The sequence below is a fragment of the Gouania willdenowi genome, chromosome 4 (assembly GCF_900634775.1).
Source record: "Gouania willdenowi chromosome 4, fGouWil2.1, whole genome shotgun sequence".
NCBI lineage: Eukaryota > Metazoa > Chordata > Actinopteri > Blenniiformes > Gobiesocidae > Gouania > Gouania willdenowi.
The window spans coordinates 23,655,078-23,666,372 of NC_041047.1; the positions used below are offsets into that span (position 1 = coordinate 23,655,078).

Below are 11,295 nucleotides of genomic sequence, written 5' to 3' on the forward strand. Positions count from 1 at the left end.
CTCTGTATCATCAATGCAAACTACAAGGTCAATATTTCATTAGTTTCATCTGTATTTCCCCTATTGAAGTGTATCCATAAATCTATGACATCTTTATTTGTTTTTATTGTAACAAACATCAAATAACTTCAATGTAAAAATAATTTCAATACAAAAAGTAATCAGGCAATGAGGTAACTTTGTTACAAACTCAGTTTGTCATTAGTCCTCGCTCGGACTCCTCATTTAAATTTATCACATTATGTAACACTTGCATTTCCATCATTATGCTTAGCATTCAAGACATGGTTTAGAAGTATTGACACATGTTCATTTAAGGGATGATCAAACATTTGGGTTCATAAAACTGGCAGAACATGAAAACAGCATTAAATAGATGTCTTGGTTCAGTTTGTAAAGTAAAAACACAATCCCTTTAATACAGAAAAAAAGGCACTTCCCAATGTTGAGTCACTGATCAACACAAACAAAACCAAAAGTAACACCATAATAACCAGCACATAAATACAGTGCAAACTTATTTAGGGTGCTCCACAAACCACTGAGGGGCAGATTCACTAAGATCTGAAATAAAGGGTGCTAAACTAGGTGCGTTCCTAATTTATTTGGTGGCGCTGTTTGCTCATCTGCTGTGGGGAATTCACTAACATTGCGCCACTAATAGGTGCGCATATAGATGTGGTTGAGACCGCCCAATTTAAATTAACATTTTGCTCATTCAATGCAGAGAGGTGAGTGCACAGGAACACAAATTTTATGTGGGTGCTTCGCACTACGCTCTTAAAACGGGTGGATTTGGACAGAAACTGTCCTATTGCTCTGTTGATGCCATTGATCTGAGTTAATGCAGCAACAGAGTCTGTCAATCAGCACCATTTAAAGATGAGCTACTGACCATCAGCCAGCAGGTCTGACCTCATGAGTAGTCACGCACACTTTCTCATGTGAACATTGTGCCATTGCTGCGTAAATTATGCAGCTGCTCAGCTGATTCTGGCCTGACGCTCCTGCCATCAACGCGACACGAGAGTTTTACAGTCAAAACATGGAGAGAAAAACACAGAAGGTCATGAAGCGGTGCGTCCAGACTCTGGAGCGACATTTTTGGATCTCAGCGCACAACATCCTCTGCACCACAGCCACTGGACTCCACACACGCCACCGCGGGTGCACGTCCAGCTTTTTCTCGCTCTCTCACACACTTTACTCTGCACAGTGGCTGTTTTTTTTTATATTTTTCTTATACTAGAAAGGTTAATTGGAGTCTTTTTTTTCCATCTCTGCTGTGTTTTGTTTCAATATTTACTGCAGCTGATCGCTGAGTGCGTGTTTGCACCTGCTTGTCAGTCGTACTATTTTTACAATCTCCGCAAACAGTTGCAGATTTGATGAATTGCATTGCACCCACTGTATTAATGTGCATTTCCTCCTCCCATTTTTTTTGCACTCCTTGTGAAATGCACCCCTCAATGGATTGAGGGTTCATTTGACGCACAGCAGCCGCGCACGCCTGATTCCCTGGGGTTTGTACCCTTGGAGTGACGTTTGCACACGTTTTAACACCCCTAAACTTTTAGTGAATCCACCCCCGAGTGTGAAAGCACTGACCAACATAGCAAAGGTGTTGGAAAACTAATGTGGGAAAATTTGCTCTCCTGGCTTTTAAACCCTTTCTTCACCCATATTATAATCAGAATACATTTTTAAACTTTCCATTTAAAGTCAAATGTGAAAAAGCTCACAGCGCTGTGCTTTGACCAAAAAAAAAAAGAACAAGTGATGATGCAACTCAAAATGATGTTAATGCTACAGTAAGAACAGTCTGAAGGCTCTGCTAATACAGTCATAGGTGTGTAGTAAGCATGAGTCATAGCCAAGACTTTACTGTCCAAATAAGAAATAACATCAATAATGAAAAATCCATAGCACAGATAAAACCCACGTGCATGTGATGTTGTTCTGTGATTTCTGCAGATCTATCATTTCTACCTGTTCGATCCACATTAATGATGTCTGTCATAGAGCTAAAGGTAGATAATCAATGATCATTAATATGTATTACAAGCCCAGCAATCAATTTCAAGTAGTTCAACCACCATCCTAGAAGTATGAAAAAAAAGAATAGTATTTAAATGAATTAATTCATGAGCAAAGATTGAGTGGGAAACAGTGACATCTAGAGGACGTTTTCGTTGATGCAACTTCCTGTATTATTAATAGAACACTGATTTACAAATAGCTGAAGACTCAACTCTATACTGCCATTCATGCAGTCAGGTCCTGGAAACCTACAACACCAACTTCCAATCAAACCTTTTCACAACAAGAGCCCTTTAGCCTTTATTCTCTATCTATCCTTTATTTATCCCTCATCCTTTATATTTATCATTATTATTATTATTGTTGCTGGGTTGTTCTTTGTTTTTTTTAATTTTGTTTGTTTTGTGCACCAACTACCAAGACAAATTCCTTGTACTGTCCTTAAAACTGTACATGGCCATTAAAAACATTTCTGATTCTGAATGTTCCACATACTTCCACTCCAGTTTACACTTCTACATTAATTATTGAACTTTTATTTATTATTTATATTTGGTGATCAAACTAAAACCTGAAGAATCTTCAATCAAACTGGAAGATGAGCCCTTAATCCTGGCAGATAGAACTTTAAACACTGAACAGAATATATTAAATCCTTTGAACAGAAAGACTTATAATCACTACTAAAGAATAGAACAAGTCTGAGACACTTTTAATAGTATTAGCTTATGTTTACAAAAAGTGAGTGTCACTTACTGACTGATCTCTACTTCTTCCTTAATGTGGTGATAGTGGGGACAGCTCTAAACAGGACTAACCTGCTGTTCAAACGTTCCTCACCTAATTCAGAAACATTTACTGCAGAGTGTTTGTGGTCGTAAAACATTTGAAACCTTTAGTAGCGACAGTACAAAATGATCTGAGGATAGCACAAGCTAGCCTTTCCATTTAAAACCTGAGACACACTCACTAACACAGGACAGAGGCAGACAAACCTGTGTCAATGTTAACAAACTGGGAGAGCAGGAGTGAACAACATGGAAGCAGCTAAGGTCGTATGGAAGCTGTACACACACGGTGTAAAAAAGTCTCCGACACACTTCTTAACAAGCCCCACGTTAGTAGAAAAGTACCCAGCTGTGAAGAAAGCTGTCCCGAAAGGAAGAGTAAAGAGAAAAATGTGAAGTGGCAGCTGCCGTCATTGTATCTAGGTGAAAGGTGAGGCATGAGTCACTGCTGATTCCTCCCTCAGCAAACCACACATAACTTACAGCTTCACTATAAAGACGTGTCTGTGGGGAGGGGGAGGGGGGGATCCAACAGTCCTGTGTCACAGAGACACCAGGTTCTCAGCCATGTAACACAGGCTGTAGAAGTTGCAGCCGACGCAGCAGAGGTTACACAGTGATGACAGCAGTCTGTAGAGCCACAGACGCTTACTCAGGTGCTTGTATTTCACGTCCGTCTCGGACAGTTTTGCGTAGGCTTCGCGGTTCGACGACAAACCGATGTCCTGCCCCAGTCCGCACGCTTGCTCGATGAGATGCATGTCCGCCATGATCTCCGAAGTCATCTGACCAAACCACTGAGCGTTCACAGCCGCCACCGACACTGATACGAAGAAGATGAAGATCTGGAATGGAAAGAAGAGACGGAAGGAAGGATGTGCAATTAATCGAAATTCGAAAAAAAAACCCATTGCTTTAAGGCTGTTGCTATTGGTCCAGACCTCAGACAAACCTGACTAAGGTTCCAGCACTTCCTGTGCGCATACGTAAACCTCACAGGTAGCGCATCATTAATCTGTTTTATGAATGTTGTTCCCAGAGATGGCCGAGTACAGGTTGGCCGGGCCGGCAATATTTATTAATGTATATATAACTATGTAATCTAAAAAAACACATAAGGTATGACAGCTAAAGACATGTTTCTTAACATGCACATTTTAATTTTAGGTATTTAAGACGTATTTAAAAGTTGAAAATTCTACATACTGCACCTTTAATAAAGAATTAAAGTTTAAATGTCCTTCCTCTTCTGTTTTCTGTACTAAAGTGAACAGACTTTCTTTCCTAATTGCACTTTTATTATTCGTAAGTGTTCAAATTATATATTTTTTTATATTTTTTGTTATTTAAATGTGCTACAGTTCTGTGGCAATTTATTAGTGTGTGTAGCAGTTCAGTTGCACAAACGGGACCATACTTGAATAATATTTTCATTAATACTTTGCACCTTGCCATTGAAATAATATTTTTTGTTTTGTGCAAAAGTGTTTGAATGATTCTATGTTTAAAGAATATATATTACATTGTGTTTTGTACAAAAAATAAGTAACTTGTTGGTTGACAAACATCGTAATTTCAATTATGACTAAAATATTTTTTCTCTAATGAAAGGCAAGTAAAAGGTGGGAAAATGGGAGAAGTGGTGACGGAAAGCAGACGACACCTGGAATGCTTCCCGGTCATCCAGCAAGTCGCAGGGATGGTACACTGCATAGATAGTGAGGTTGAAGAAGGCGCAGGCAGAGCCCAGGTGGAGGTAGAATGGGACCAGGCGGCTCTGAATGAACCCATAAGTGTGTCTGTTCAGGTGGTTGTTCATCACAAAGCCTGAGCAGAAAGCACAACACATTAAACCATTACAGCACACGTGTCAGACTGACAGAGAAAACATGAACCATTTTCTAAATGAAACTCAACAATAATTTGCAGGGGGCTCACAGTTTTCCCAGTGCTTATATTGCACGACTGCAGACATTTTTAATGTTAAACAGTTGAAAAAACTAAAAATTCTTACAAAATCTGCCAATTTGACTTCATTATTATATAATATTATCCTTAATTAAATAGAATTAGGTCACAAAATCAAGGAAATTTAAAGTGAAGACCCTGTTAGGACTGATATCTATCACTTATTGCTCGGATATGGTCCGTTTCTTACATATTTTAGTATTTTATGTATACGTAGAAGTGCAAACTAGGGCACAATAATGTTAAAATGACACATTTTCCCACATCAATGAAATCTATGGCCCACTTGAGATCAAACTGCTCCTTATCTGGCCTCTGAAAATGAGTTTGACACCCCTGCATTAGAGTGTGTTAAAAAAAAAAAAAAAAAGTTGCACCTTTTAACGTCATGCTCTACGAGCTGTTTGGAATGTTGTGAAATGTGTGAGCAGCTCAGCAGGTAATGAATGAGGAGCTTCACTTTGTGTAAACCTTATGATTAATGTTCAATGGAAGCAGGGATTCTTTAAACAACAGTTTCAGGTCTGGTTTTACAGCTTTTAGGGATAAGTAATCATCTTTTTAAACATATGTATACTTCATTAGTTATAAAGTGAGACTAACTTGAAATAAAGGTGACCCAAACTTGCATTCCCCAGTAGGTGGAGAGCAGCAGCAGCTGCAGCAGCTTCACTGTGAACGTGGGTTCCTGGTCCGTGGCCATGGTTCCTACGAGGTCTCCTTCACTCCTATTGGGTTCAGATCCCACCTGGAAAGAAACAACAGTTGTTAGCTTTCCTGTTGTAGGCTAGGCATAGGGATGGGAATTGATAAGAATTTAGCAAATCCGATTCCATTATCGATACTGCTTATCGATTCTCATTGGGTGAGGGAATTTAATAAGACAAATGGATGTGTTTGCTTTAACTATTTATTATATTGTCTTTGTCTCTTTAATTTCCTGCAGGAATATCAGCTCTATTTTAATCCACCAGGTATAGATTGTTTTCACCGGATAATAATATATACAAAAGTGCTACACAGTATAAAATTGATGATTTATTATTATTATTACAACATATGACACATTTTGGCTACAAACATTTGAGAATATTTGCAGTGCTCCTTTTGAACTTGAACAACTTGATCCAAAACTAATTCAAACATAAAACAAATAATTATTCTGTTAAAAAACAAACATATTAACCAAAAGTACAGCTGTACTTATTATGTATTTAAACGGTAAAGCTTTAGTTTAGCCTTTGTTTACATTTCTATAAAATGGACCTTCAGAGACGCCGTCCCCGTTGTTACATGTGACATCATCAGCCGTGTGTGTGTGAGAACGTGTGAAAGAACAAACTAAAGACAACGATCAGTACCAGTCCGTCTCCCGTGTTTGATTACTTGTTATGAGGATAAACTGCGCAGAGGTGTGTGTTCCTGTGGAAGTTTGTTGTTTTTGGAAGAAAAGTCAGTGCAAGAAGCAACTTTAGTGCGACTGTACAGAACCCGGAAGTGACTAGCCTAGCAACAGAGATGCTACAAACAGCAGGAGGGGAGCGCAGATGCGGGTGGAGGAGGTGGATTCTCCGCGGTGGACAGCAAACAACTATATTGTGGAAGGAGCTTCACTTGGTGCTAGCATAAACACAATATGTAGGACCTGGAGGAGTTTATCCCTACTTATTTGCGATGTAAGAGGAACCGATAAGCGAAATCGACAGGCAAGCAAACAAACTATTCCTGGGAATCGGTTCTCAGAAAGAACCGGTTTTCTATTCCCATCCCTAGCTAGGCATGTGATTATTATCCACGTTAGAATATGAGCAACTTGTCAAAATCAAACTTACTCTGATCAAAGTATAACTTAAGGAAGAAACCTGACCTACATCACATTTGTCTATATTTGTGCCAGTATTATTTCTCTTATCCCCATATGCTATGAAAGAAAAGAAGGTCTCTTCCCAGGTGAGCCAATATGATTAATAAAATTCACCACAGGCTACTGATTACTAATATTATTAACATATCCCACTGTAAAATGAAACATATAAAAGCCTTTATGGCCAGAGAAGATGATTAATCCTACACTCCTGCCATCATATGCACCACAACATCATTTCAACTCCAACTTTCAATTTAGGGTTTGGTTTTAGTCTTTGAATGGAAATTATTGAATTTTAGTCTCATTTTAATTATTATAAATATTTAGTTTTCCCTCTAGTTTCACTCAGTAATGGCATTTGTAAAACCAGCATTTATGAGTGCAGAAAAACATTTAAGTCTAAAATGCATCAACTTTGTTTTCTCCAAATCAAGCTTCAGTACAATTAATATTCACAATGTGACATTAACAAACGTGACAGAAAATGATGTGATACCATCAAAACATATGTTAATATTCTAACACAAAGATGACAACTAAAGGAAATAGTTACTTTTAAATGTATTAGTTATTAACAAGAAACATGCATGTACATTCATTTAAAGTCCTTAAACAAAGGCAATGATTACAACTGAAAGAGCCATATTTGACTCTTTGAAATTAGTGCAAAAATATACTTTGTGTAAAGTTAAAAGAGTTAAATAAAATAGTTTAAAGGGTACCTATAGTGAATTTTAACACCTTTCTATTCTAACCAATATTGTACATCAGGCATTATCAGATTGACAAGTGTCAAATAGACCTGATCCGCTAATGGACAAGGAGCATAATTAATAAGACGGCTTTAAGGATTATGATAGGATTTAATTTAAACTAATACTGTAAAGAAAAAAATGAAGTTAACATGAGGAGGCACGTTAATTATTAAATAATAAATGAAGCTCTTAGCCTCAGAAAATGCAATGTTATTGATCATTCAAAGCATTTGAGGATTATCAGAGCCCATCTTTGCTCAGATCAACAGCAATGATACATATATTTATCTCTCCTGAAATAAAATGTAATAAAAACAACAACAAAAAATCTAGAAAAATCAATCCCAGGCCTCTATCCATAAATGATTAGAGAGCAGCAGTAATAAGAGGAAAAACTGTCACTTATAATGACAAGACAGCTGAACTTAGTAATGTTATGTTTATATTATCCTTTCATCAATATATTATTACTGTAAGCATTATTTTATTACATAAGACACACACAGAGCTTTGAGGTCACACATACCAGTGCAAGGAGACGCAATAATGTCAATATATATCACAGAGATGGGGAAAAACACTTGCATATCTTATTTTCTATTATAGTTCTGTATATTTTTCAGTCATTTTATACATTTTTCTCTAATTTTGTGTTTATTTTTTTGAGTCATTCAAGAGTGTTTTTGCTGTCAATGTGTATATTTTTCTATCATTTGGTGTATTTCTGTTGTCATAATTGGTTTTGTTGGAGTGATTTTCTGTATTTTTGTTGTCGTTTTCTGTATTTTAGTCCGCACACATTTAGAATGGAGGGCCACTGCCACATGTGGCCCCCAAGCTATCAGTGGTCCATGTCTGCTATATCATTCATCTGTGAAATGTGCTGGTGTATCTTTGGTAGACTGGTATAGATCCATTACATTTGTTGTGAACATTTTCCAAATAATTTCAAATAAATATTCTGAAGCCTTGACCTTACCAGTGGCCTCTCTCGGTACAGGGAGGCTACTGTACAGTAGATCTACAAGCCTCATGTCATCATGACTCCTTTAAAACTACTTAAAGGGATCCCCCACTGTCTGTTTTTACAAATGTGACCTAAAGCCTTTGATATGTCCTTATTAGAAGATCTATGCCTAACAAAACACATTATTTTCCACCATATTGGTTTTATTAACTTTTAAAACTGGGACTACTTTACCCTGTGCGCCACCATGTTGAAATTACGTGATTAGCCCATTTTAGTCCATTGAGTTCTATGTGAGTTTAAGCATTTAGAATCATTTAGCAGCTTTTTCAGTCAAAATGACAACTGCTTTGGGTTCCTCTAAAAATCAGTAAAAGTTAAAAAAATGTGATGTAAAGTCACGGTTTTAATTAGAGGTGTCTCAATCTGATATTGATATTGAATATTGGTCCGATATCAGCCAGAAACTGAATATCGGATTTTATCGGACTGTATCTAAAATCACCGATGTAAGCTCTCTGATAAAATGTGTGACTGTGGTTCATACTGTACAATTCCTGCTGATATTGTATCGGATCAATATCGGCATCGGCCGATACGCAAGGCTGCAATATCAGTATCATATCAGAAGTGAAAAAGTTGTATCGGGACACCCCTAGTTTTAATTTATCATTTATCAGTAAACAAAAGAGGTTCACATTTAATTTTTTTAACTTTTACTGATTTTTAGAGCAACCCAAAGCAGCACAAGTTGTCATTTTGACTGAAAAAGCTGCTAAATGATCCTAAATGCTTAAACTCACATAGAACTCAATGGACTAAAAGGGGCTAATCACGTCACTGATGATGTAATTTCAACATGGCGGCGCACAGGGTAAAGTAATCCCAGTTTTAAAAGTTAATGAAACAAATATGGTGCAAAATAATGCATTTTTTTAGACATAGATCTTCCAAAAATCGATACTTAGCGGGAGCATATCGATAAACGAAAAATATTGCGATATATCACTGTATCGTGAATTGTTACAAAATCTAAAATGATAATAATTTAAAATTATTACTCGTGTGAACGCTTATTTTCTTTAGTTCTACTTGGGTTTTTAGACATATTTAAAAGGTAGTTTCATAACTCATAATCAACGAGTATGACTATCATTGCAGGTGATACATAGGTGGCATGTGGTATAACAATGTCACATATCTACAAAAGGTCAATATTGGAATTATAGTAACCATTATATCTCTGTAACAACCAGGCCACACAGGTTTAATGTTTGTGATGAAACTCCTTGACTAAACAGATCAGATCTACTGCTGTTTACCTGGATGAATAAACACCTTCACACTCTACACTGTGTTTATCTATAGCATCGTGTCAACTCTGAGGTGTGGCCACGCTCAGTGAAACACAGGAACACACCTTTAGGTAAAAGCCATGTCACCCTAAGGCAGACATAGGCAACTAGTGGCCCGGGGGGCCACATGTGGCCCACAATCTTTTTTTTGTGGCCCCCAAACACATATCTTCAAAAAAGTGTAATTCAAATTTAATGGAACTTGCAGCCCAACATAATAATAAAAACACACGTAATAATGCGAAATGAACAATATGTCAACCAAAGTACAAAAAGAAAGTGCAAACACAACAACACATTTACTAAACAACTAGAAGGACAGAAAAATACCAACAAAATTTCACAGAATAAAAATACAGAGAATGACTCCAAAAATGCACAAATCGGCAATAAATATTCAGAAGATGACAGAAAAAATACACAAATTACACACATATTACCCAAATGATAGAAGAAAAAAAAAAGTAGCACAAAAATTACTCCAAAAACACACAATATGACTAAAAAAATCACAAAACAAAATACAACAATTACACACCCTTTATTATTTCCTGTAATGATGTTCATAATGGTAATTATTCTCAAATCTAACATCAATATTCAAAATGTGGCCCTTGGCTCAGATAATAACATTTGTGTGGCCCCCACCCACTGTGACAAGTGTTGCCCATCCCTGCCCTAAGGTGAGGACCCTCGAGCGTGACGTCATCAGACAGGTTGGGGCATGACGTCACCAGGTCGAGTTGACACAAAGTTTCAGGAAGGAAAAAAAAACTCAGACTTTTTACACACTTCTGCACTGTTGCCAAGGAAACCATTAAGCCATTAGCTCGTGTGACCGGTCTCACTATTGCTAACACACGCGCACACAAACACAGTTTAACCCTGAAGTGACCGAGTAGCGACTAAAGTTTCAAAGTCACCTTTAACAATGAGTTGTTCTCCCTCTGTATTATTAGCAGCAGTGAGTTAGCACACTATGGTTAAGTAATACAGCTATTAGTATTATTATTATTTTTTGCAGATAATTAACATTAGTAGCGAGGTATATTATACAGCCGGGAGCGAAACTAACGCAGGGTTAATGCGACATTAACAGGTAAACTCACCTGAGTTGCTGGATAACTAGAGACAGCTTGTTTGAAGTTCCTCAGCCGAAGACAAACCAACCTAACCGGCCTTCGCTGCTCCGCACGCCTCGGTCCTGGAGGGGCGGGGCCAGGAGGGAGGAAGACTATGGTGCCCCCACCCCACCCCTCCCACATCATGTTCCACACACTTCTGTCTGTATTATTAGTTTACTACTGACTGTGGCCTTCATTACACACTGTGCATCGACCTTCCTGTTAAGACGAGGACATTATGTTGAACCTTCAGTTATTTATCTTATCTGTAATTATTCATATCTATATATAGTGTACATTTTCACAGGCTATTTTATTTTATTTTATCCACTTTTTGTATATTCAGGTCAACTGCATTACAATTTTTCAATTCAACTTTATCTATATAGTGCAAAATACAACGTCATCTCAAAGCGCTGAACTAAAAATAA

The 11,295-nt window shown here is 37.4% G+C and overlaps 1 protein-coding gene across 1 annotated transcript; it reads right to left on the minus strand.

Moving 5' to 3' along the window:
- Positions 1-85: 85 nt before the first annotated feature.
- On the minus strand, positions 86-10,945 carry LOC114462570 (transmembrane protein 205). The gene is made up of 4 exons (XM_028445501.1): positions 10,850-10,945; positions 5,400-5,544; positions 4,492-4,655; positions 86-3,673 (listed from the first exon to the last, which is right to left on the minus strand). Exons 2-4 carry the CDS (start codon positions 5,497-5,499, stop codon positions 3,371-3,373), a joined length of 567 nt encoding a protein of 188 aa, XP_028301302.1. The 5' UTR covers positions 5,500-5,544; positions 10,850-10,945; the 3' UTR covers positions 86-3,370.
- Positions 10,946-11,295: the final 350 nt, after the last annotated feature.

Coding starts and splice junctions, on each gene's coding strand:
- LOC114462570 (XM_028445501.1), bottom strand. CDS start 5,499: ATGGCCACGGACCAGGAACCCACGTTCACAGTGAAGCTGCTGCAGCTG. Junction 4,656..5,399: donor TTGGGTCACCTTTATTTCAA/GTTAGTCTCACT, acceptor CTTTCTGCTCAG/GCTTTGTGATGAACAACCAC. Junction 3,674..4,491: donor ATGACCGGGAAGCATTCCAG/GTGTCGTCTGCT, acceptor TTTCCATTCCAG/ATCTTCATCTTCTTCGTATC.